The 27,246-nt window shown below is 51.4% G+C and overlaps 1 protein-coding gene across 1 annotated transcript; it reads left to right on the top strand.

The window, feature by feature from the left end:
- The first annotated feature begins 1,699 nt into the window (after nt 1–1,699).
- ADORA2B (adenosine A2b receptor) lies at nt 1,700–27,229 on the top strand. The gene is made up of 2 exons (XM_042967749.1): nt 1,700–2,129; nt 26,291–27,229. The coding sequence occupies exons 1-2, from the start codon at nt 1,795–1,797 to the stop codon at nt 26,955–26,957; spliced, it is 1,002 nt and encodes a 333-aa protein (XP_042823683.1). The 5' UTR covers nt 1,700–1,794; the 3' UTR covers nt 26,958–27,229.
- Nucleotides 27,230–27,246: the final 17 nt, after the last annotated feature.

Raw genomic sequence — 27,246 nt, 5'->3', positions numbered from 1 at the left:
AGATTCTGTGTCTCCCTCTCTCTGTCCCTCCCCCGTTCATGCTTTGTCTCTCTCTGTCTCAAAAATAAATAAACGTTAAAAAAAATTTTTTTAAGTATACAATTTGGGTTTTTTTTTTTTTTAGTATATTCACAGAGTTCTGCAACCATTACTACATTTAGTATATTTAGTATATTTTCATCATCTCTATCCGTTAGCAGTCACCTCCACGTTTTATTATTTATTATTTTTATTGTTTTTAACATTATTTTACAAGCATCTTTTCCATTGGCTGGCAATCTTTTTAACTACCTTGTCTGGTGACAGCTAGCAAAGGATTTGGGGTAGAGGAATAGCATGGCCAGGTGTGTTCTAGAATGCTGGCATTGGTGGGGACCAGAGAAACTTGACCGAGGTCGCAGGGCAGAGATGAGGGAGGGACGATGGGAAGGAGCTGTGAGGAGGAACCCACCTGAGACACTGCTTCAGGGTGGAGAGGAGCAAAGCTCCGGAAGCAGAATTGGTAACAGATTTGGATGTCGGGAAGGACGGAGGAGGGTGTGGGTGCATTTCCTGGATGAAGGTGGGTGGTAAGGGCAATAACGGAGTCCCAGAAGGAGGAGAGGGCACAGGTTTGGGACAGAGATGAACAGGAGCTTGATTTTGGACTTGCTCGATTCGAGGGCCCTCAGGCTCTGCCAGAGGAGTTGAACATTCTGCAGCGTGGTGCTCAGGTCTGGCGCTCAGGGGTCACTTAGGGCTGCCACGGAAAGGCTTGCAAGTTAAGGGTATAAGGACCAAGGGTGAAGCCTTAGGAGCCCGAGCTTAGCCAGGGTGGGCGTGAAGGACAAAGAGAGGGCCCGAGGAACATTGGCCTCTGGTGGGGTGAAGGCGGGGTGCAAGGTGGACGGGGTAGCGAAGGACGTGGAGAGGAGGTAGGAGAAGGCAGAGCTGGAGACGCCTGGGCAGTGGCCGGGAGGACAGAAGAGCAGGTGAGGCCAGGGAGCCAGGCGTGCTGGGTGCATGGGGTAGGGGTGCCGCAGAGCCTCAGCGTCCCAGAGCGATCCTTGCCGTCGGGGTGCCGCGGCCCGAAGGGACAGGTCAGGTGGCAACGTACGGCCTAAGGAGGCCTGCGAGTTCAGGCCCCTCGTCCCCTCCTGCGGCATCTTGTCCAGTTTGCAAGGCGAGCCCTGCCTGACCAGTGGGGTGCCCAGGGTTCGGGTGGGAGAGCCCCCCAAGGGCTTCAGATCCTCAACTCGCCGCGCCCGACCGCGGAGTGGCTGGGGGGCGGGGCAGGCGTCCTGGCGGGCGGCCCCCCCTCCCTCCGTCCCTCCCTCCCTCCCGCAGAGTCCTTGTCTCTGGGGCGGCCCGGGCTCTGCGTGCGCCGCGCCGCGCCGCTTGGCAGACAGTGAGACCGCCCGGGACACACCCACAGATTTGGAGCCTTAGAGAAAGTTGGGGAACTTGACTTGGCCAGATAGCGCCACCGCACGACGCCTCGGGATCCATCGCCCGCGCCCGGCCGCGTGCTGCCGAGACCCCTGTGGCCCCGCGCGGGCGCAGACTTGGGCTCGGGAGAAGGGGCGGTGCTCCGCCGGGGGTCCGAGACGGGCGGGCGCACCGGCCAATGGGCGTCGCCGCCTCCCCGCGGTCCCGCCCCCGGAGCCCGGGTCCCGAGCGCGCGAGCCTGGCGGGTCAGACGCGGCTGGCGGACGCGCGGTGCGGGCGCTCCGGCGGTGCCCGGCGGCGCCCACGCGGCTGCCCCGCGCCTAGCGCGGCCCGGGTAGGCGACGTCGGGGCCGGGTCGGCCCGGCCATGCCGCTGGAGACGCAGGACGCGCTGTATGTGGCGCTGGAGCTGGCCATCGCCGCGCTGTCAGTGGCGGGCAACGTGCTGGTGTGCGTCGCGGTGGGCACGTCGAGCGCGCTGCAGACGCCCACCAACTACTTCCTGGTGTCCCTGGCGGCGGCCGACGTGGCCGTGGGGCTGTTCGCCATCCCGTTTGCCATCACCATCAGCCTGGGCTTCTGCACCGACTTCCACAGCTGCCTCTTCCTCGCATGCTTCGTGCTCGTGCTCACGCAGAGCTCCATCTTCAGCCTCTTGGCCGTGGCCGTCGACAGGTACCTGGCCGTCCGCGTCCCGCTCAGGTGAGGCGCGCGGCGTCCCCGACCCCGGGGCCCCGCTCCAGGCCCAGGTTGCTGGCCGAGTCGCGCGGGGCGCTCCGACTTCGGGTTCCCAGCCTAGAGGGACACGTGCGCCGGGCTGCCCAGACCCTCTTGGTGCCTGAGACAGGACCCTGGAGGCCGCTGCGCCCCTGGATGCGCACGTGTTTTTAGGGGGACCTGCGTAGGGACAGCGCTAGGAGTTCTGGGGAGTGAGGTCCCCGGTCGCCGGCCCGCGGTGGAAACTCCAGGGAAAGCGCCACCCCAGCGGGCTGGTGGGGGCACGGGCGCAGGAGGTTTGGTGGTGATCGTATCTCCTCCTCTGTGGCGATAACTGTTTCCTCTCACTCGTCACCCGCTGCCGACACAGAGCGGGGGCCCCCAGACTGTTTCCTTCCACCCCTCATCCGCAGTCCAGAGCAGCGGGCAGACACGACCCTGTGCGTGCTGGCGGTCCGGGAGGCTGGGGCGGTTCCAGGGGACAGCCCTGAACACTGGGGCTTTGCATTGTCAGAATGGACACGACTCGAGACCCAAGTTCTGAATGTACCTGCCACAAAATGCGGGCGGGGGTTGGGGTGCGGTTGGAGAAGGACCCAATTAACCCTAGGGAACACTAGGAGCATCTGTGCCTGCATGCTAAATGGGGACTCAAATCACCTCCGTACACTTTAAAAGTCAAAGTGCTGCCCCGTTGGCCAGCACGAACAGCCTGAGAGCTGCATGCCCGTTGTGTAACCTTGTTTACCCTCCACTGCCCTGTCCCAGCAGGGCGGGGAAGTGCCACCTGGATTTCGGAAAACTGGAAAACTTAAGGGTGGTCTCTTTCACCCGGTGAGAAAATGTAGCGTTCAGGGGATGAAGCCCCAGGTGTAGCTGATGATCAGGTTCAAAGCTGAGCATTTGAGGGGCACCTGGGTGGCTCAGTGGTTAAGCATCCGACTTCGGCTCAGGTCAGGATCTCCCGGTCCTAGCCCACGTCCAGCTCTGCTGACAGCTCGGAGCCTGGAGCCTGCTTCAGATTCTGTGTCCCTCCTCTCTCTCTGCCCCTCCCTCGCTCACGCTCTGTCTCCTGTCTCTCACAAAGAAATAGATGTTAAAAAATTTTTTAATAAAAAATTAAAAAGGTGAGCACTTGAGGGCAAGAGTATCAGGGAGCCTTAGGGCTTATTAAAATTATTTTCTGTCTTCTGTGCCTGGGCCTCTTTGGCATTTCTGCGTTAGGTGAGCTTGGGATCTCTTTGGGTTGGAGCTGAGAAAGGAAACTGAGTTACAGGAATTGGCGGGAAGGGAAGGAATTTATTGAGGCAGTTGATATTAAACTTTTATCCTTCCATTCTTGCAGTGATTCCAGAGGGTAGGTACCTGCCTCTTGTAGATGAGGGGATGGTGCCCCTGGGAGATGAGTCTTGCTCAGCATGGTGCTTCTGGAATGAGTGTCAGAGCCAGGACTTGAACTCAGAGTTGGCACCATATTCCCACTGTGCCCTCAGGCTGCCTTGCAGGGTTGTGTGTGGTGTCAGTGTTTGGGATGTGGGCAGAAAGTGGAGTGCTGTTTCTGGAAGCAGATCCTGCCTGCAGTAAATTGGTGGTTGTAAGGGATATGTGTTTGAAGGAATTAACCAGGAGAATGTTCCTAGAAGCTTCTTTAGCAGGCAGACATGTTGAGCCTGCCTGTTGTGGGTTGTGTCCTGGGTCCCTGGTTGTGCTCCTGGGAACAGGAAGCTCCTGCTTGGCCGGGCTGTGAGCCCAATCTGCATGTCTGGGCCTTTCCATGTACTGCTGCCCTTGGCATCTGACCAGGGGGCCTCATGCATCCCGTCAGGTGTGAAAGAGCCCAGGGATTTCCGGGACTTGGGGCCGCATGGCATAGTCTCTTAGGAGTCACCTTTCTGCCTCTTGGTCTTCATGTTGGTTACTTGATGGCCTTTGGGACTGTTTGTGTCCAGCAGGCAGTCACAAGCCCCAGCTCACCGAGAGGTACTGGAAGGATCCCCTCTGCCCCATGGAGCCGGAAGCTCCATAGGAGTTTCAATCTGTTAGTTCTTGTCCTGGTGTTGGGTGGGGTCTTAAAAAAAAAAAAAATGGGTGTGGGTGTGTTAAGGGGAAAGAAATGTGAATCACAAGCCCCTAACTTCTTTGCATTTGCCAAGGGAAGGAGGGCGAGATGTAGGAGAAGGACGGGAAGAATGGTCAGTGGAGAGGTGCAAGGGCTCATCCGTGCCTGCCCACGGGAGTTCAGAGGTCTGGAAGAGGTGTGTGCCAGCAGCCCTAACTCCCAGCCCTGGGAAGGGGACCTGTCCCTGGCACCGACCCCCACCCTCAAGGGCTGAAGAGGGTGCGGGTTCTCAGGGCTCCTGAGTGCTCCTGGGGGCTGTTGCCCGGGCCGGTCGGTCTTCTTCCCTCAGCTGTGAGCGCTTCCTGCTTCTGGGGAGTATGAACCCCCCCCCCCCCGCCCCCAGCAGGCTGAGATGCAGATTACAGGGCCCTCCCGGGTCCTCCTGAGTCAGAATCTGTGGGGTGGGGCATGGCGGGGGGATTCCAGTTATCGGTATCTTTAACTGAGGAACTGGCAAGTCCTTGGACCAGTTCACGGGTGGGGGAGGGGGGCTCCAAAGGCATCCGTGCCCCAGGACTCTGAGTGCGAGGCCCGAGTGGTCGGCTGTAAGCAGCTCAAGGCCGCGGAGACCATAGCCCCCACCTGCCGCCCGGTTGCCAAGGCGTTTAGTAACATTGGGGAGATCACAGTGCAGAGAGAAAGGGGAGCCCCAAGGTGATGCCAGGCACAGAAATGACAACTTTGGCTGAACTTGAAAAGGAGGAGTGTCTGCTCACACCAGGCACTGTCCCTGGTCTTCAGAGTGAGGGGTGTCTACAAACAGAATCTAGTTCAGGTCCACGCAGTTCAGAGGCTGGCCCTGGCAGAGGGTCCCCCCCACACCGGTGCAGAGTTGGGGGGCAGCACACGCAGCAGAGCTGGGAGTGGAGGTTCCCTTGCTGCTGGGGGTGGGGGCGTGCCTGGGGGGAAGGGGAGGAGGGAGGAGGTGGGAGCCTGTCGGGGTGGGGTGAAGGGGGGGGAGGAGAGGGAGGTGGGAGCCTTCAGGGATGGGAGTGGGGAGGAATGGGGGATGGGGGTGGGGGGCATGGGAGGGTGGAGGTGGGGGCATGCCAAGGGGGAGGGGAGGGGCCGTGTCTGCCCACAGCTGCTCCCCACCCCCCTCACTTCACCCTCAGTCCACTTCACCTGGCAGGAGTACTTCCTCCCCCTAGTCTAATCCGGTTCCCCTTCGTGCCACACCCCCAGTTGAGCTGTGTGGCAGGGTGACTGTGTGACTCGCCTCTGTCTGGGGGCGTGCCCTGCCTTGCTCCTGGACTCAGTGTCCGGTGGTGTTGAGTCTCCAGTCGGCCGAAGGCCAGCTGTTTCCCCAGTGCAGCTGAAGGAGGGTGTTTTCCGGGGAGTGTTTTGTTGGCTGGATTGGTCCTCTGAATGGAAGAGGGTGTGTCTGTCTGTTCTGTCCATGGACCCTGACCCTGTCACCCTCCCTGTTCCCTTTGCTACCTGGAGGCTTTAAAGTTCTTTTTCCAACATGGCCGGTCTGTGAGGTGGGGACTGACATCTTAGCAAGACTGCCTGGGGTGACATGTGTCCTCCACTGAGGCTCCCTTAGCTGTAGGGTAGGGGTTGGCAGGGGTTTTGGAGTGTTCTTACAAAAATTTTTTTCTTTTTCTTTTTTTTTAAGTTTATTTTGAGAGAACAAGCGAGCAGAAGAGGGGCAGAGAGAGAGAATCTCAAGCAGGCTCTGTGCTGTCTCGGGGCTTGAACTCATGATTTGTGAGATCATGACCTGAGCTGAAATCAAGAGCTGGATGCTTAACTGACTGAGCCACCCAGATGCCCCCCTTTTTTTCTTTTTTATAATTTTTTTTAACGTTTATTCATTTTTGAGAGAGAGACAGAGCATGAGCGGGGGAGGGGCAGAGAGAGAGAGAGGGAGACACAGAATCCAAAACAGGCTCCAGGCCCTGAGCTGTCAGCACGGAGCCCGATGCGGGGCTCAAACCCACAAACTGTGAGATCATGACCTGAGCCAAAGGCAGACGCTTAACCAACTCAGCCACCCAGGCGCCCTGCCCCTTTTCTTTTTAACATTGTACAAATCCCATATGATAAAATTCATCTTTAGTGCTGTTTTGAAGTAAAGCTAGGAAAGATTTTCAGGTCTGGGTCGCATCCCTCTGGCCATCCCAAGGACACTCCTTGGGAAGTCCTCTGTCTTGTGCATCAGTGTCCTCTTTCTCTTCCAGACCATTCCCATTGTAGTGGGTTGCATGGTGGCTCCCCCGAATGACGTCCATGTTCTAATCCCTGGAATCACCTTATGTGGGAAAGGAATGAATGTTCCCTTACGCGGATCTTGGGAGGAGGAGTTTAGCCTGGATTAGCTATCTGGTGGCCCCTAGATGCTATCACATCCTTGAAACTAGACACGCAGATGGGGCGCCTGGGTGGCGCAGTCGGTTAAGCGTCCGACTTCAGCCAGGTCACGATCTCGCGGTCCGTGTGTTCGAGCCCCGCGTCAGGCTCTGGGCTGATGGCTCGGAGCCTGGAGCCTGTTTCCGATTCTGTATCTCCCTCTCTCTCTGCCCCTCCCCCGTTCATGCTCTGTCTCTCTCTGTCCCAAAAATAAAAATAAAAAACGTTGAAAAAAAAAAATTAAAAAAAAGAAACTAGACACGCAGAGAAGAAGGAGGAGGCCAAGTGAAGATGGAGGCAGAGATGCAGGGTGGGGGTGGGGGGACAGCCACCAGGAGCTGGGACTGGGGCGGATTGTGCCCTAGAGCCTTGGGCGGGGCTTCCGGCCCCTAGAGCTGTGAGGGGCCACATCTGTGCAGGCCTGTGTGGCCCTCCAGAGTAAGCTGCTCTTGAGCCATCCTCCCACTGCCTCCCCTGCGTCACCCTGCGGTGCCTCCATTCTGGTGGAACCTAAAGGTCACGTCTGGGCCCCATCGCACACGTGCTCTCAGTAGCTCGGGGTCAGCTCCGCGGGGTGGGGGGGGGGCGGGGCGTGGAGTCCACCCGGCCCCCCCCCCAATGCCGTTCTCCAGAATGCTGCCAGAGAGGAGGGTTTGAGCCTCAAATCGGATCCCATCAGTCCCCTGCTTAACCCGGGCCTCAGGATCCTGTGCTAACTGGCTTCTGCCCACCCGCCTCTCGCCCCTTCCCGCCTCGCCCACACAGCCCCGCCGGGCCGGGCTCTTTCCCCAGCTGGTCTTTGTGCCGCCTCTCGCCTCCTCGCCTGCAGAGGCTTCGCCTGGCCCCTGAGCTTGTCTGTCACTGACTCTCCCTAAAGTACATCTTTCCTTGGTCGTGAGTTGTAGTCCCTTTCTGCCCCGAGCAGGAGCTCTGTGACCCCTGGGAGGGGCTTGTTCTTGAATTCCCGCCCCCAGCCCTGGCATGCTGCCTGGCATGGGGTAGGCACCCATATTTTGGGGGACTGTGTGAGTCACTGGGTGAAGAGCTTGTGCTGGGGGACGCTGGCACAGTGTTGGGCGGGGGGGCAGTCTGAGGTGGCGGATGCAGGCAAGGGGCGGAGCTCTCTGGTAAAAGGATGTCAGAAAAAAGATGGTCCAGAAGTTTTAATGAAGGAAGGGGGGGACACCATCTTCTGACAGGCTGTCACAGGCCTGAGGGAGAACGGGGAGGAGTGGCCTTTGGAGAACCAGCAGGTGCTGTGGGTGAGGGCCGGCCGGGGGAGAGCAGGTTTGAGTCAGTCCTAGGGCCATCCTGTTACCCACACAAGGGAGCGTGGCTCTCAGAACTGGCAGAAAAGTCACCTAGGACTTGGGTGCCCCTCTGCTGTTATAACCACCCCCGTGAGTGACACTCCTCAGCCCCGAGCCAGCACATTAAACCAGCAGCAGATGCGACAGTTGCTGGAGTCTGAGCCCATGTCCAGAAGTACTAGTGGGGAGTTCCAGCCTGGCCCAGGGCTCGTTCCTGGGTGGGTTAGTTCCTTGCTGGCACAAGCGTCTGGTCTGGTCTGGTCTGGTCAGTAAGGCCCACAAGAGCTGTCTCAGAACCAGGGTCATCCAGTCTGGAGGTGAGGTACCTGGAGGTCCTGTCCCCTCACTGGGGGTAGCGTCCAACCAGCTGGACAGTCATCCAGGAGCATCTGGGAGCCACAGGGCAGCCTCTGAGGACTCAGGATTGTCGGCAAGAGCACCTGAAGGGTCAGGGAAGGAGGGTCCACGTGGCCATCTGAGGCCAGCCATGGCCCGGAGCTCCCGTGCAGATCAGGCCACAGCCTGCGCCACTCTGTGTGTGTCTGGAAGGGAGATGGCCCCGACTTAGTGTTTTAGCAGCATTTCCATGGAATTCCGAAAAGCACGGGTGGTTTGCTCCTTTGATCACATGGCGAATGACTGTGTGCAAAGGGACAGAGGTTACCGACATTTTCACAGGACAGGCAATCTGCTCCTTCCTCTGTGACTTCACGCATGGGGTCTCCAGCCTCTTGGGCCCTCCCCGCCACGCACTCGCAGGACCCAGTCTCCACATCACACACTCTTTTGTTCTGTCTGCTTGTGAGCACAGCATGGACATACATATGCTACAGGGACAGACACGAGGACGTAGGCCCTCAGCTACTCCAGACATCAGAATTTTTAATATTGTGGACAGCAGCCACTCAGAAGGCTTTTCTGCACATCTGGCAGTACACGTGCCTGATCTCCTCTGATCCTTACAACTCTTAGGGGGGCAAACTCGGTTACTTTCCTCGCTTCGCAGATGAGGAAATCAAGGCTCAGAGGGTTATGATTAGCCCAGGGTCACACAGCTGCCACAGCGGTGTAGTGCGTCTTTCTGGGAGCCCTTAAGCCGGCATGCGAGCGGCTGAAGGGAAAGTACCATGGTCGTCCAAGAACAGGCGAGGGGTCCCTTCTAGCAGCGGGTGGATGAGGACACCAGCAACTTGTGATTGGGACTCTGTAGACGTTGTGCAGGACAAAGAAGATTGTAGCTAGGCAGTAATGTGGCCGAATGAGGGAGAAGAAGGCCGTACGTTGGCCCTCGTGCGTGAAATGGCACAGAACTGACGGTGGCGAGGACCTGTAGAGGATCTCCTGCCTGCCTCCTTTCTCCTCAGATGGTGAAACGGAGGCCTGGCCTTTCCTAATGCTCGAGTTCCTTACTGACCCTTCAGGACTTGGGCTCCGCACCTCGTTACTCTCCCCCAGGGCATCAACAGGTTGTGCTCTTGATCTCTGAGGCTGACAGGCTGATGAGACGCTGCCTTGGGCAGCCAGAACTTGATGGCTGGTAGCAAACGTGCCTTCGTTGAAAGAATTCAGGTTGAGAACAGAGTGTCACGGGCTCCGTGGTGGCCCTCTAACACGTCCTGGGCCGAAGGAGGGGGAGTGCTTTTCCTCGAGGGCTGAAGCTGAGGTTTTGTATGGGGGTGAGTGGGAGGAAGAGAATTTTGAGCTGAGCTGGAGCCACGTGCAAAAGTCTCCCCTCCCTCGGCCCTCACCAGACCGTTTCTGTTGGCATCTCCTCCGAGGGTCACTACCCTCTGGGTGACACCTGGGTCTGTGCTGCCATCTTTAAATAGAATCTGTTGACTCTCTCCCAGGTCACGGGAGGGCCACACGCCCTCTTTCCCACCCTGGTCCTCCCAGTTTTTTGTTACATTTGGATATTTTTCTGGGGATCATATTTCAGCCCCGATTTCTAATTCCATCAGTTGTAGGCAAGATCTGTTACTTGTCAAGAAACCCGAGGAAAAGTAAAACCGCCAGCAGGCCCCCGCGCCCCCGTGTCTCTCCGCCTCCCACTGGCTTTCAGCACCCTGCCTACCCAGTGGAGGTTTTACTTTCGAAAAGGTAATTCATGCTGTTGTGAAGAAACCAAGTGTTTTACAAAATGACAAACTGTGGAAAGTCAGTCTCCATCTCTGATCTGTGGTTTCCCAAATTGCCCATCAGCGGTAATGGCTGTTTCTTGTGCCTTTTCGAATGCTACATTGGACACATTCAGATTATAGCAGAACTTTTACATTATCAAGGTTAATGCCATTTGCATTTTATTCCGTAACTGTAATAACGTTTCCTGAACCCTGCGGAGAGTTTCTGTAAACTGGAAACCGATGAACGGCATTTCGAATGTTTGACTTGTGGATTTATTCCACCCCAGAGCAGAGCAGAGCAGAGCAGAACGATTGGACTAGGGCATGCACTCCCATCGCTAAACTCTGCATCCCCAGGACGCGGTGCCAGTGGCCAGGTCAGATGAATTCTATTTTTTACGTGCTATCTGCTGCTCAAAACTACCCCCCACTGTAGTTGGCTTCATGTTTAGATGGTGAGTTACCCACCTGGAAATTAAGAGAAAGTTCCAGGAAGAGCATGGCTTCCCAGATCCTTAGGATGATCCGACTTCTTCATCATCCCCATTGCTGGCTGACCTAACGGGCCCTCTCGGCGTGCCATACGATGGTCCTGTGGTGTCGTCCTGTACTCTGGGAGTTGTTCTGCCTCTCCGCACGTTCCACGTTTTCTTCCCTCTTTCTGGGATTCCATATTTGTTTGTCTGTATACATACCCATAGGTGACTTTTTCCAGACATGGGAGATAAACGTTCTGGGGTCTTTTATGCCAATGGTGTCTTTACTTCTCACGTGTCACAGGTAGTGTGACTGGATGCCATTCAGAAGTGTAAAGGCATTGCTGCAACGCCCAGTGGTGCCCAAGAAGTCTCATGTGTGGTGATTCCTATTTGTAACCTGTACTTCCTCTCTGGAAGCCATTGGGACCACTTGCCTTTGCTTGGTGTTCTGGAGGCTGGGTCTGAATACTGACCTTCAGTTTTTCTCCTTCACTGGAGGTGAAGCTTCCTGGTGAACCTTCCCAATCTGAAGACTTAGGTCTGTCTTTAGTTCTAAGATTCTGATAAAGAATATTTTTTTGATCCTTTTCTTATCTCCCTTTTCTCTGTTCTTCTGGGATTCTTTTTTTTTTTTCTTTCAGTTTTTTATTTATTTTGAGACAGAGAGCGTATGAGTGGGGAATGGACAGAGAGAGAGGGAGACAGAGAATCCCACGAACCATGAGATCACGACCTGAGCTGAAATCAATAGTCAGACGCGTAACCAACTGAGCCACCCAGGCATCCCTCCTTCTGGGATTCTTAACTGATGCATGGAGACTTTTTCTCCTTGACTGATCTTTGTCTCTTAAAAGTTCTCTTAGATATGACTTTCCAATAGTTTAACTTTTTATTCTCCTCTGGAAGAATTCTTTGACTTTTCCTCCCTAGTTACCCTATTTTTAAATTTTATTTTAGCATTCATATTTTTACTTTTGAGGTGAAAACTTTTTGAGTCGGTTTTGAAAAAAACCTCTTTTGGATCCATGAGGTTCAGACAACTTCACAAAGTGTATATAATTGAAACTTCCTCCCATCCCCTCCTCCATCACAAGGTCTCAAGCTGCAGTTTGGGGAGAGAGTGGAGAGTGAGGGGTCAGTGCTCCATGGGAGATAGGGGACAACAGTGGGGCCAGTGAGGCAGCCCACAGCTGGTCCACAGGGAGTCTTCCCCTTGATTCCTGCTTTTCTTTAACTCCCCTTCTGGCACCTGCTCTCTGCTGGCCTGGAGCTTCTCCCCTGGCCATCTGTTTCTTTTTCTTTTCTTTAAAAATTTTTTTTAATGTTTATTTATTTTTGAGAGAGAGTGAGCGATCAGGGGAGGGGCAGAGAGGGAGGGAGACACAGAATCGGAAGCTCCAGGCTCTGAGCTGTCAGCCCACTGTGGGGCTCGAACCCACAAACTGCGAGATCATGACCTGAGCTGAAGTCGGACGCTTAACTGACTGAGCCACCCAGGCGCCCTGCCCCTGCTTTTTTAAAAACATTTATTATTATTATTTTTTTTTAATTTATTTTTGAGGCAGAGACAGCATGAGTGGGGAAGGGGTAGAGAGTGAGGGAGACACAGAATCCGAAGCAGGCTCCAGGCTCTGAGCTGTTCGCACAGAGCCTGATGCGGGGCTCGAACCCATGAACTGTGAGATCATGACCTCAGCCGACGTTGGACGCTTAACCGACTGAGCCACCCAGGCATCGCATTTTTTAAACATTTTTAAAATTTATTTTTATTTTTTTATTGGCCATCTCTCTTTCTGATGTAGGGCTACGCATACCCCATCCTGACGACCTATCTGCCTTCTGGTTTCTAGAAACTCCTCAAAATCTCTGGTTTGCTGATGTTCCCCTCTGCTTCCATTTTTAGGAATTTTAGGTTATGAATTTATTTCCTTTTGTACTTCTCTACTGTCATTTAAGTGGGATTTTCTGAGAAGTGACAATTAAGTGGGACCTGGAGAGCCAATGTAGGATTTTAATCAGGAGTTTGACATGGTCAGGTTTGCATTATAAAACAGTCACTGTGGCAGACAGCAAGGGGGAAGGGCAGGAGGGGTCAAGAGTACATAGGGTTGCCAGTTGTCATCAAGGTGTGAAGGAAGAAAGCATGGCCAGGGCCATGAGGCCATGTTGTTGGAGGCAGAGTCAAGATATTTGATATGCGTACACTCTGTTTTTTTTAAACGTTTATTTATTTGTTTTTTTTGAGACAGAGACAGAGCATGAACGGGGGAGGGTCGGAGAGAGAGGGAGACACAGAATCTGAAACAGGCTCCAGGCTCTGAGCAGTCAGCACAGAGCCCGACGCGGGGCTCGAACTCACGGGCTGCAAGATCGTGACCTGAGCCGAAGTTGGACGCCCAACCGACTGAGCCACCCAGGCGCCCCGATATGCATAAACTCTGAATGTCTGCACCGGGGGAGGTTGATGTCTGATGCCAGCCAAAGGGTCTGACAGAGTTCGGGGCAGAGGGGCCATAGGTGAAGCTCCACAGCCCAGAGACGAGGACAGGAAAGAACCCTAAGAACCAAATATGGGCCCTGGGACCACAGTCAGCGAACAAGGACCAAAGACGTGGCTCGTCAGGGCCAGGCAGGGTGGGACTTAGGGTGTGAAATAAGCAGTCAGCCTGTGTCTGTGCCCATTGTGTCTGTATTGACACCACAAGTTGAGTGAGGTGTTGTGACTAGAGGCTGGGGTCTTTGGGGACAGGCTTAAGAGGACTTGCTGACTTGGTTGGATGTTAGGCATGGGGGAAGCGGGAGGAGTCCAAGGTGACTCCCGAGATTCCTGGTCAGCCAGGTGGCACCGTCCCCCCAAACATGGGGGCTTTGGGAAGGCTTTGCATGGGTTATGGTTAAGGTGCCTGCAGGTTGAGCAATAACAGTAGGTGGCTGAGTTTGGAGCTTGGAGAGTTTGGGCTGGGTGGTCCTTCCACCTGGCTCTGGACACACATCTGCCTGCTTCCTGGGAGCCCAGCAAGGTTCTTACTCCCAGCCTCGTGCATGGCAGCCTCTTGGTCTGCAGGCTCCTTCCGTCCACTAAACGTATTCAGGCTTCTTTCCCCTCTCTGAGCCTCACCTTCTTGGTTTACTGCCTGTTTTGCTCCGGTCCTACTACCCACAAACTTCCAGGAGCAGCTTTTTGTATATGACGTCTTGATTTCCAATGCTGATTTCAATACCACTGCCAAACCTTCTGTTTTTTTTTTTTTTTTTAATTAAAAAAGTTTAAGTCAATTAATTTTTACTTAAGGGATTTTATATGTGATTCCTTCCACTGCCAATCACCTCAGTTCCTCCAAAGTCAGAATTCTAACCTTCAAAATAGCCCTTTTAGAATGAACTTTTGTTCAATCCACAGCTGTCCCTGTCAGTCCATAATTCTTGGCTTGAGCTTCTTTGATCTCCATTTGAATGTGGACATAATTCACAACTTCCCCTCCTGTAATCTTTGGGATCCACTTTCTTTAGGGCCACATGTAGGTTCAGAGTAGATGGATCTGTCTGGTTCTCAATTTCAGACACCCTCTAAACACGAATAATTTCCAATCCTATTCACCCCTACACTGTCATGCCCTCGAGCTGTACAGATTGTTGGTACATGCCAATACCTGAGATTTCAAAAATGTGACTGGTAGGGGGTGCCTGGGTGGCTCAGTCAGTTAAACATCTGACTTTGGTTCAGGTCATGATCTCGCAGTTTGTGAGTTCGAGCCCCACATCGGGCTCTGTGCTGACAGCTCAGAGCCTGGAGCCTGCTTCAGATTCTGTGTCTCCCTCTTTCTTTGCCCCTCCTGCGCTCACACTATGTCTCTCTCAAAAATTAAAAAAAATAAAAAAATTTTAAAAAATGTGCTGTTAGATCTTTCATAATTTTATTTTTTTCTTTTTTTTTTCCAACTTTTTTTTTTTTTTTTTGGGACAGAGAGAGACAGAGCATGAATGGGGGAGGGTCAGAGAGAGAGGGAGACACAGAATCGGAAACAGGCTCCAGGCTCCGAGCCATCAGCCCAGAGCCTGACGCGGGGCTCGAACTCACGGACCGCGAGATGGTGAACCTGGCTGAAGTCGGACACTTAACCGACTGCGCCACCCAGGCGCCCCAGATCTTTCATAATTTTAGATGATCGAGGTCCTGGAGTTCTTTCCCTCAGATCTAACACACAGTTCTGTGAATAAAGGAAACCACATGTATGCTCTAGAGTGATGTAGGTCTGCAGAATAAATCCCCTCGGGATAGACCTCAACTGCTTTATTTTTTCTAACGTAGAGAATTATAAAGCTTTATTGAAAGACATTAAAGAACAGGTCCTGTCAGGGCGCCTGGGTGGCTCAGTTGGTTAAGTGCCCCCCTTCGGCTCAGGTCATGATCTTGCAGCTCGTGGGTTCAAGCCCTGCGTTGGACTGTGTGCTGACAGCTCAGAGCCTGGAGCCTGCTCTGTATTCTGTGTCTCCCTTCCTCTCTGCCCCTCCCCCGCTCGCACTCTGTCTCTCTCTCTGTCTCTCTCTCTCTCTCAAAAATAAACATTAAAAAAAAAAAAATTAAAAAGAACAGGTCCTGTCATTTACACTTCTGAAATCAGTCCCCAATCACTTCTCTTTGGTCTTGTCTCTACTTCTACCCTGTTCCAGGAAAATCCTGTCTGGTCTCTCTGCATCTGTGCTCACCCTGTTAGCCCATTCTTCATATATAACAGTAGTCTTTCTAAAATGAAAACCTGATGGCACCTCCTTTTGTTTATGTAATATTCCCAGTGCTTTAGGATAAGGGCCCAGCTCTCTTGACATTATGTCTGTTTCAGCCCATCACACGAGAGGGCAAGCGATCTCAGTGTGTCCCATTATTGGGTTGCTAAATCTCATCACTGGGTTACAGCTGGTTGTCTGCCGGGGCTTGTCACTGTAAGGGTATGTTTTCATAGCCCGGGTTCATTGAGGATTCTTGCCTGAGTACGTTATTACCATGTAAAATGGTAATTTTCTTTCTTTTCATTCCTTCCACCTTTATTGGTTGGCATTCTTCATAAAGAAGAGTTTTGCCTTTTCTCTGCTCTTCCTTAAATTATTTTTTTAAAATCTTAGTATGGACTTACAGAATATTATTTTCATTCAATGTGTTATCATCCATTTGTGTTTTTCGTTTTGAGGCCCAGAATTGGCCAGTGGGAGCCCATTCAAATTCACTTCTGTAAGCATTCTCATCAATTTTGTGAGCACTTCTTACTTCCTGCCACAGAAAGATTTTTCAAGCTCACATTTTATTTTCCACCTTTAGATCAGCCATTTTTCCAAGGAGCCCTGTTTCCTTTTCAGTGGAGAATGGTATGGGTCCGTGTGCTCATTGCTACTCGAGTGTCCTTTTTTCTAGGCCCTCACAATGAACAGAACTAGGAGATTTTCTTTTTTTTTTAATAATGAGTTGAAGACCTCTTGCTTATAGTGGAACGCCATCTAATTAATGAGTAGGAATGCTTGAGTTAAGTCATCATTTGGCAACAATCATAGTAATAACCCGTTCGGGCAAGAATCATCAATAGGTGCTAAAACTCATTGGTGAAAGTCTGATGAGAAGCAAGATATTTAAAGTCTCGGAGTATCTGTTACAAGATATCTACTAATTACAAAGGGAAAAATAGTTACAGTGGAGAAATCTGGCAGACACCATGATAACCAGGTGATCCAAGTTGACATCATCGGTAATGGGACACATCGATAATACGTGCCTCCTGATGTTCTGACAGTTTGTGTATAGAGAGGCCGATGCTTTTGACAAATAATGTTGTATCTGAAGCAGTGTGTTTTAACCCTAGCCATGGGAGAGGAGACAAGGTATTTTTTTATTCTCTTGTTCGGTGTCAGGCAGGGGCCCTTTCTCTTAGGGACTCTTATTTCACTTGAAAATCAGAGTCTGGAGCCCAGCAACCATGATCTGTCCCTGGGTCACACCCGATACGTGAAACCATAATAGGAGACTCACCAAAAAACAGCCTCAAAGATGAACTCTGGGAGACCTGGTCCTGGTCTCCATCTTTAATCTCAGTGGGTTTAATCGCTATCAGACCATTCTGGACTGTCTCCTTGCCATAGTAAGCTAGTGGGGAAAACTTTCTTTTCTGCCACCCATACTCATCGTCCGTTGTTCTTGGGCGACTGAGAAGGTCACCTGGCATCCTTTCTGACCACCTTTACGTGTGGCAGTGGTCTCAGCTCAGGCCCCAGTCAGGTCCACCGCTGGGATTCAGATACGTCTGAACTTGTTAGAGTAGAGGAGAATCCCCTCCCCATCCCTGCCAGGAGCCGGAGTAGCTGAGGGCCCCAGCCTCATCAGAAGCGCACAGCCTGAAGGTAAGCTCTGGTGACCATAGCCTGTTATCTGCTGGGTAGGCAGGCACTGTCCTTTTGTCAGCCTGCCCTGTACACTACAGCCAGGACCATCCCAGACCGTGACCGCGGGGACAAGGCAGATGGCCCTCAATACATTTACCGTAAATGGTAAATGAGAGACCTTCTTCCCACTCCCAGACCTGAAGTTCATATAAACAGAACCAAATAGCGTCTCTTCTTTCTGTGTAAGAATGGTTTTATCTGTTTTTCAAATGTTTCATAGAATTCATTTGTGGAGTCATCCGGGTCTTAAGTTTTCTTTGTGGGAAGGTTTTTGGCTAGGTATTCTATTTCTTGACTAGATACAGTGCTACTCAAATTCTCTTTCTGTCCATGACAACTTGAAAACAGAAATTTTTTATGTTTATTTATTTTTGAGATAGAGACAGAGTACGAGTGGGGGAGGGACAGAGAGGTGGGGGGAGGGAGGGAGACACAGAATCTGAAGCAGTCTCCAGGCTCTGAGCTGCTAGCGCAGAGTCTGACACGGGGGCTCGAACCCACGAACTGTGAGATCATGACCTGAGCTAAAGTCAGACGCTCAATTGACTGAGCCACCCAGGTGCCCCTTTAAATTTTTTTTTTTTTTATGTTTCCGTCCATGACAACTTTTTAAAAACCTTTTTAGTTTGGTACCATGAGAAATCTGAAAAACGGAAGCAACTACTCAGCGTAAAGATTTCCCTCTTTTACAAGACGGCCTCTTGTGAACTAGAAGCTGAAGCTCAAGACTGTTCACATGCTCCCCCCGCCCCGTGCCTTGTTTTGTTTAGAGCTACCAAGTGGGTGTTAAAACACGTAATATGTGATTAAGAAGCCAGAGTTCTGTTCTCTTCTTATAAATTCAGGCTTCTATTCAGCACTTGTGTGCCAGGCCCATTATTGGTGTTTTGGATTCAACAGCGAACGAAACAGGCTTGCCATTGCGCATGCTTCCGCGGGAGGAGACAGCAAACAGGGCTTCGTGGGAGGTATTTGGGGAGGGGTGCCGTGGGAACCCGGAGGTGCCCGGGGAGCACAGCAGTGGACTTCGGTCCACACTGGTCTGCTTCTGTGCGAATTCCCGCAGCGTGAGCTCCGGTACGTGTCACGGGTGAAGAGGGAAGCGTGCTGGCTCGGGGCACACTGCCTTGGTTCATCTATGGATTCTTCCAGGAAAAAGGAGTTGGGATGGGGGAGTAGTCTCGTGGTTCAGCAGAAGAGGAAAAAGCCCTCCGTTTGACTGCTGTGTTGCCCGAGCCCCTGTGGGCTCCCAGGAATGGGGAGGAATAAAAAAACAAACGGTGCCTGTATCTGGGCCTGCTTCCTCAGAAAGCCACATCCCAGCCTGTGGTCCTGGCGTGGCTGGCCGCCCTGCCCACCGTGCCCACTTCATCACAGCCCCTCGGCTCACAACAGCTCTTTCATCTGCATTGTCTGGGCACTTACTGACCTCGCTCTCATTAAAGTTTCGCCAGAATCTACTAGATTTTTGGGTTGCGTTTTAATATTCATTGTGGCAGCCTCTAGCTCCGCTGAACTGCCTGCCCAGGTGATCTGAGTTAAGTTGTCTAGTTAGGAAATTGTGTAGGTTTTGAGGGGTCTGCCCTAAGCCCGTTTTTACAGGAAGTCCTGTCTCGTGTGCACCTTTAGAGAATATGAAGTTTTCTAAAACTAGATTATTTACACGCTTTAAAGCAGAAATGTTTGTCCTACAGAGGAGTACAATTTGTGAGCCAAACAGAATATAAAGAAAAAAGTCCCTAAGCAAACAGGAAACGATTCAAGAAACAGCAGCAGAACTCCATATGCATTCACTTAAGAGATCTGTATTCGTAAAGTGTTCTGAACGCATTGTATCTGCTGAAGGTCCCAGCAGCATGGACGGTAGTTTCTGCAGACACTTTTATCCTCATTTTTTTTTTTTAAAGATCTTTATTAAAAAAAATTTTTTTTAATATTTATTTTTTTTGAGAGAGAGACAGAGACAGAGGGCAAGCAGGGAAGGGGCACAGAGAGAGGGAGACACAGAATCCTAAGCAGACTCCAGGCTCCATGCTGTCAGCACAGAGCCTGACATGGGGCTTGAACTCACAAACCATGAGATCATGACCTGAGCCTAAGTCAGACACTTAACTGACTGAGCCATCCAGGCACCCCCTCCCCAATTTTTTTTAATGTTTATTTTTGAGGGGGGGGGTGCAGAGAGCAAGGTAGACAATCCAAAGCAGGCTCCAGGCTCCAGGCTCTGAGCTGTCAACAGAGAGCCCAACACGGGGCTCAAACCCACAAACCATGAGATTATGACCTGAGCTGAAGTTGGACACTTAACCGACTTAACCGACACTTAAGCCACCCAGGCACCCTTAAAGCTTTTATTTTTAAGTAAGCTCTACACCCAACATGGGGCTCGAACTCAGGACCCAGAGATCAAGAGTCACACGCTCCGGTGACTAAGCGAGCCAGTTGCCCCAGTGTCATTTTTTGATGCCAGAGCACAGATGCTGCACAGCCCCCGGGCCACTGCCCGGGGTAGCTGCCCTTGGGCATGTGCTGAACTAGGAGCTCCTGAGAGCTGGGCACTCTGATCTCTGAGACCAAGAAGGTGGCCTGATTTGAGCCAAGGCTGCAGAGCCAGAGAGGGAGGAGACCCTGCCCCAGAAATAGGCCAGCATTTGTTATGCGGCACTTGGCGATTCCTCTTTCGTTATGTAACCTCAGCGTCCACACTGTTCCCTTTGTTGATTCCCCCCATGTGACTGTTTTCCTATCAATCTCCTTAGCTAATGAGCCCCTTCTATGGAGAGCGGGTGGATCACAGCACCGCTTCGTGCACAGCAGTGCATTTCCCAGAACGTGGACTTGCCCAGAACACCCTTTTTGTGTGGGATACAATTGTTCCTGCTTGTTTGGAATAATAAAGCTGCTTATGCTTCCTTTATTCATCTCTTCATCGCCTTTTATTTACACCTCCTGTGTTTGGGGCAGACGTCCGGCTTTGTGGCCCTTACTACTGTGTTCGGGGCCCTCCGTGGCAGAGCAGAGACCAGCATAGGGGCAGATGCAGGAAAACACTTGGCCCCTGCCTTTCAGGAATGTTTTGGGGACATACGCATACAGACACACACACACACACACACACACACACACACACACACACACACACGAGGATGAAATCTGCAAGCAAGAGGTGGGGCCAAGGAAGGAGGCCAGCATTTAGGAAAAGGATGGGGGCCCAGATGGAAGGAGATGAGAAGACAGGGCAGGAGGCTGCTAGAGCCTTCGTGAATGCCAGAGACCCCGGAGGTCATCCCTTCCAGCATCCTGCCCAGTGCAGGGACACCTGTGTGCTTTCTCCAACATCTCTATCTCCCACCTGGGCCCAGGCACAGGCCTCATGGATACTGTTGTGCCATTATAGGTACTGGAGCCCCAGCGCTAAAATTGCTTTCATTTCTGGAGCCCACGCTGCTCCTGTGGGCCTGGCTGTGTCCTCCAACAGAATACAGGAAGTCTCTTTGCTGCCTTTTAAGGACTGCTTCCCAAGAAAGTAGCAGGGCCCCCATCCTTCAAGTCTTTAATTCCCATGTGGCTGGCTCCACAGGGGAGGCTTCCTGGACCCAGAGAGCAGCTCTGGCAGGGGAGAAGGTGAAGCAGCAGACCCACGGCTGGCTGCACCCATGGTGGGCCCGTGGCTGAGGGACCAGTGGAGGCGGGAGCTGGGATCTGTGGAGGAGTTGTATGTTCCCGAGCAGGAAAACGACTCCCTTTGGCAAAATTGGAGTCAGGTTTGTTTGAGTTTGTGTCCTGACTGCAGTCAGGGGCAGAGGCCAATCACGTGACCTCTCAGAGCCTCAGTGTCTGCATCTGTAAACAGGAGAGAGAGCAGCCCTGACCTCGGAGGCCTGGTCTGAGTGGGATGGGTCGGGCGGGCTGTGCGGAGGCGGCGCTTAGACAGCAGAGGCTCCGTGTTACTGCGGTTCTGTACGGCTGGGGGAGGGGGCCTGTAGGTACAGGTCTCCAAAACCTAGCGTTGGCTTGTGTGGTTCAAAGGCTGCCAGAATGTTCCCATTCTATCTACCAGTTGGGAGGAAGTGAGGAAGGAAGACTTGTCTTAGATTAAGTGGGAATGATGGGGCGCCTGGGTGGCCCAGTCGGTTAAGCATCTGATCTCACGGTTTGTGAGTTTGAGCCCGTCAGGCTCTCTGCTGTCAGCACGGAGCCGACTTTGGATCCTCTTTCTCCCTCTCTCTCTGCCCCTCCCCAACTTGTGTGCACACCCTCTCTCTCTCTCTCTCTCTCAAACAAATAAATGTTTTTAAAAAGACAGGAATGATAAACTTTTTTTTTCTACTTTAGAGTTTCAAGTGCCATTGGCATATTAAAGATGAAAAGGGAGACGTGGCTTCAGTGTCAGCTTTAGCCAAGTATTTAGCCCAGCCAATTAACAATAATTCAGTTAATTTTCTTTTTTTTTTTTTTTAACACTTTGTTTATTTATTTTGAGAGAGGCAGAGAGAATTCCAAGCAGATTCTGCACTATCAGCACAGAGCCCGAGGTGGGGCTCGAAGTCACAAACTGTGAAATCATGACCTGAGCTGAAACCAAGAGTCAGACACTTAACCAACTGAGCCACCCAGGCGCCCCTAATTGTTAATTTTCAACCCCACAATGCTCTCTACATTCCCTGGCTGACTAGACCCAAAGTCCCACCTCGCCTTCCCAAGCACTGTGCTCTCTGGGTCACCACCGCACCCCTATTTCTTTGACCTCTTCTCTGAACGTTCCCTTGGCCACCTGGCCTTGACCCAGATCTGCATCCCCAAGGACACGGTTTCCCCTATTTCTGCTTACACCTAGACCTCAGGTGGGGACTTGGGCTTGAGCTTTCTCTTGGTTCTCTCCACTCTCCTTTCCAGGGTAGACATGGAACTTTGGTGTTTCGCATGTCCAGACACACTGCCCCTGTCCTCTCCCCGCCCTGCTGCCACCCCCCCTGCTCCCCTTATTCGTGCCAACCGCACCACCCACCCGCACCCTGGTCTCAAGTCTTTGGTCTCCTCAGTCTTTCTCTCTCTCCTTTGGTCTCCCGATTCCACGATGCAGCCTGTATCTCATCAACAACAGTTGTTGTACCACGGTTAACCACTGTTAAAGCCACAGTGGCCACCATCCCGCCACGTTTTTTTTGTTTAAAAAAAATTTGTTTCAGTGTTTATTTATTTTTGAGACAGAGAGAGACAGAGCATGAGCAGGGGAGGGGCAGAGAGAAAGGGAGACACAGAATCCGAAGCAGGCTCCGGGCTTCGAGCTGTCAGCACAGAGCCCGATGTGGAGCTCAAACTTGTCAACTGTGAGATCATGACCTGAGCTGAAGTCAGATGCTCAACCGACTGAGCCACCCAGGTGCCCCCTGCCGCACTCTCTTCGCCACATTTTTCTAGTGAGCTCCCGCTTCCACTCCCGAGACCACTCAAGGACCCTAGCCATGCCCTCACCCTTAGGGAGTGACTTTTCTTCCCGAGCATCTTAGGGGACAGCAGCTCTCAAAAGGGCTGCTGCCCCTGCCTTTTGACCACCCAGCCCTCCCCTCCTGCGCTGTCCCTGTTGTCCTTACTTGAGCCACAGCAGAGAAGTGTCCCTTCACATGTGCACTGGACCCACACCCTCCAACCTCCTCAGGTTCGTAGCTCCCTAATAATCTTGCCTTTTCCCTCCATCTCTCTCTACTGACTGTCTTCATCAGGATACTGACATCCACTGTTTTCTTGATGTTCATCTCCTTGCAACCCATCTTCCCTTCTTTCCTTCTTGCTTCCCTAAAATTCAGTCTCCATACCATGAGCTTTATAAAACGTAAGTTACTACCATTCCCACTTAAAAGCCTTCAACAGCTTCCCAAGGCATTTGGAATATCAAAATCGAGTTTCCTTCCCATGGCCTGTGGCTGGCCCTGCCCGATCTTCGGTCACTCACATTTCCTTTTGCTTCTTTAGGAAAGTGAAATCCTTTCCTGTCCGAAAGCCTTATTCCATTCTCTCTGCCTGGAATGCTCTTCTCCCCACTCTTCAAATTTTTTACTCCTTTGAAACCTTTAGCTCGGCTTAAGAAGCCTTCCCTGACATCTTATGTCCACAGTCTTCCTGTTTTTCTCTTATCTGCATCCTATTCATTTTGGTTTGGCCAAACTCATTCTGATTTGTAATTACACATCTGCGTGTTTACTTGTTTACTTTCTGTCTCTTTCGTTAGCTTTACAACCCACGAGGGCTATGATTATGTTTCCAGTGACAGCAGAGTGCTTGGTACAAAGAAAGAACTCTGCATGAAATAACAGGGAAGAGAGGCTGTGTTTGGGGGTTCACAAAGTGGTGACCAGCTGCTCCCCTGATGGAATCTTCTGCTTCTCCTTATCTAAGCCAATTTAGCATAAAAGTAGTTTGTCACGGGCATCTGGGTGGCTCAGTCAGTTGAGCGTCAGACTCTTGATTCTGGCTCAGGTCATGGTTTCACAGTTTGTGCGTTCAAGCCCCACGCAAGGCTCTGTGCTGGAGGTCTAGAGCCTGCTTGGGATTCTCTCTCTAGTCCTCTCTCTGCCCCTCCCCTGCTTGCGCTCTCTCTGAAAAATAAACATTTATAAAAAAGGTAGTTTTTCACATTTGCAGCATCCAGCAGCTTTGTGAATTCCAGTTTTGTTTTGAACTCTAGTGGGAAGCCACCCCGTGATCCCTCCATGTACAGAATACTCGGTGTCTAATATTGCTTTAAAAAATGTCAAGTACAACAGCAGTGTAATATGGTGCAAGGTACACAGGCTTGAGAGTCCTGACCTAGCTTTGCTCTTTGGTTCTCATATTGCTTTTGTCACTCACAGACTTTGTATCTGTTTCCTCATTTGTAAAACGAGAGAACTTTGATTAGAAGAGAGAAGAGTCCCTTCCAGTTCGTATGCTTTTGGCTGCAGGTTACCAGTAGCTTCAGAAATCGACCTTTAATGATCTCTTAAGTAGAACGTGGAGCCATAGCCATGATGGTTCTGGGGTTTCTTTCCTTCTGCTTTGCCATTTGCTTTGTCTCCAGGCCAGCCCGCGTGGTCGTAAGACAGTTGCTGCAGCTGTAGGCACCACAGCCTCCCGTAAGAGCATCAAGAGCAGAAAGGGATGGGCATGGGGAAGGGCTCTCCTCATGGGTCCCCCTCCTTTCATCAAGAAGTAAACATCTTTCCTGGAAGTACCCTCGCAGACTTTTTGTCTCATTGACCAAACCACCTCATTTAGCCCCTCTAGACCATCACCTACAAGAGGATTTGCTTAGCCAATATACAGTTCATCCCGGCTCAGGACTAGCCTATATTCAACAGTACTTGATTAAATACAGTTGAGTCCTGTGAACAACAAAAGAGAACGGGCAGGACTGTTGATCTCTGAGGACCTGCCTCATAAATCTAAATTCCCGTGATTCTAAGTGCCTGGCTTTTAGGGAGGCTGCCTTGTTATCCTGCAGAGACTAATAGATTCTCTGGTGAGGTAATGGACAGGAATAACATTTTTGTAAGGAATGGCTGTACATTCCTGAATGAGGAAGGGAACAGAAAGGGTTTAGAAATAGATGGATTTCTTGGCTAAGGAAAATTCAGTGAGCAACTGAGCCCAGCAGGTCGTTTGTAGTAAAGGCCCCACAACTGAGCTGCCAATTGCTGAGAGCTGCCCTTCTTGGGAGCAGAAAAGATTAGGGATCATGGTCACTTACCAGTCAAGGTCTCTGTTAACTTCCTCAACAAACGGTACTGGTTCTCCTGCCTGTCCAGGCCATAGCATCAGGTATTCCTAAGTAGAATCTTCTTTTAAACCGATTTGACAACAAATCAGATATGTATTCATAATGGCCATATTATTAAGAACCCACTATACATGTCAAACACCGTGCTAGGTCCTGGGATACCAATACAAAGGGACAAGGTCCTAGTCCTCAGGAGGTTGACATTCTAGTTGAGGGGAAAACACACATAACAGATAAATAAGCTGTATGCCAGGTGTGTGTCTGGGGCCAGAGAGTGGGAGTGGCCATGTCAGCCTGACAGGTGATCAGGACAGGAGGTGAGCCTTGAAATAGGAACAGGTGTTTCATCGGTGTTGCGAGCAGCATGGGCCAGGAGGGAGCCGCTGGCTAGGAATGGCAGGCGCTGGGTAGGTGGGACTGAGGCCTGGAGGGTTCTGTGGGTCATGCTGAGAAGTATAGGCTTTATACTGCAGGCACAGGAAATTGGACACTTCCCGTAGACAGGTCTTAAGGTAATGTGTATCGAATTAGTTCCCCATTTTCTTCCTAGAGGTTAAGGAAGGATTTTCTTTCATTTCCTCAATATATTACATTGAATACGTATTATTGATCAATTATTAATAGCCAACTTTATAGCTTTGCTGTTAACCATATGTGGACTAGTTCATGGCAGAATGCCTACATTGTGTATTGTGATTTCTCGCAATTTTAAGTAAGATTTTAAAGGTTTAAAATTACTAAGAGTGATTTCATATTTGCTAAGTTATTTCCCAGTTTTTATCCACTTTGCTGCTAACAGAGAGAAGGGCATCACCAGAAGTGTTGTTCTCTTAACAGTTTCCAGAGGTATTCAGGGAGGATTCTTCCCATCGTCTGGGACAGATCTCTTGTGTATTTGTGGGGGACCAGAAGGATTCTTGCCCAGAGCCACCAAGGAGTGGTGACTCCTGGGGGCTCCAATTCTCACTTCCTCAACTTTAGTTCAGATGGCACCTTACTGATGAAGCTGCCTTGGAACATCCTCTCGAAAACCGCAGTCCCTGCCAGTCTTGGTCTTCCTTACTCTGCTTTTTCTCTTTTCACACCACACCTCTCCTTCTAACATATCATACAACTTACTGATATACGGTTGTTGTTCGTTATAAGTCGTTCCCCCACCCACCCCCCCCCCGCCCACTAGAATGTAAGCTTTTGAAAAGCATGGATCTTGTGTGTTCTGTTTACTGACGTAGCTCACCACTTCGAGCAGCGCCTTATAGAAGACCTGTGCTCCTAAGTCGGTATGTGGGTAATTAGAAAGCACCCTGAGACTTCTCCCACTTCCCACCGACCGTTGTGGCCAACAGAGATGAGCTAGTAAGTCAAGAATGAAAATCTTATTGAGCTTGTTAGAGCAAAACTGTTCATACTGATTTTGCGGGTTTCATGTTGAGGGTAAAAGGCTGTGGTGCCCTTTGAGGGTGAACCTGAAAGGTTGTCATGGGGAAAGACCGTGGAACAAAAGCAGAGGTGGGGGTCTTGGACTCTGGTTACAGAGTACTGCAAGCTGACGATAACAGATGATGTTCTTTTGAACAGGTATAAGAGTTTGGTCACTGGGCCCCGAGCGAGAGGAGTCATTGCTGGCCTCTGGGTCCTTGCCTTTGGCATCGGACTGACTCCATTCCTGGGGTGGAACAGTAAAGACAGTGCCATCAACAACTGCACGGAACCCTGGGATGGAGCCACAAACGAAAGCTGTTGCCTCGTGAAGTGTCTTTTTGAGAATGTGGTCCCCATGAGCTACATGGTCTATTTCAACTTCTTTGGGTGTGTCCTGCCCCCACTGCTCATTATGCTGGTGATCTACATCAATATCTTCATGGTGGCCTGCAAGCAGCTTCAGCGCACTGAGCTGATGGACCACTCAAGGACCATCATCCAGCGGGAGATCCATGCAGCCAAGTCCCTGGCCATGATCGTTGGGATTTTTGCTCTGTGCTGGTTGCCGGTACACGCCATCAACTGTGTCACTCTTTTCCAGCCAGCTCGGGCTAAGGATAAGCCCAAGTGGGCAATGAACATGGCCATTCTCCTGTCACATGCCAACTCAGTTGTCAATCCCATCGTCTATGCCTATCGGAACCGAGACTTCCGCTATACTTTTCACAAAATCATCTCCAGGTATGTTCTTTGCCAGACAGATGTCCTCAAGAGTGGGAATGGGCAGCCAGGGGTGCAGCCTGCTCTCGATGTGGGCCTATGACCTAGGTCCTGGCCTCTTTAAGAAGGCATAAATTCACAATAAAGGGACAGACAGGACATGACCAGCTGATTCCCATTGTTAAAGACAGCTACACCTTGTAAGCATATGGGCTGCCTCTTTTAAGTACTCCCCTGGAGTCACCACATACCTAGCTAATATGTACATGTTATCAGTAGGCTCCAAAAGCTCACAAATGTATTTATGGTTCTTTCTGGATGCTCCCACTGTGTGGATGATGCTGATGGCTTGAATGGATTATAAAAGACTTCTTTTTTTTTTTTTTAAGAGT

The sequence above is a fragment of the Panthera tigris genome, chromosome E1 (assembly GCF_018350195.1).
Source record: "Panthera tigris isolate Pti1 chromosome E1, P.tigris_Pti1_mat1.1, whole genome shotgun sequence".
Lineage (NCBI taxonomy): Eukaryota > Metazoa > Chordata > Mammalia > Carnivora > Felidae > Panthera > Panthera tigris.
Note: the sequence above shows the minus strand (reverse complement) of the source record. Positions and strands in the feature narration are given on the sequence as shown.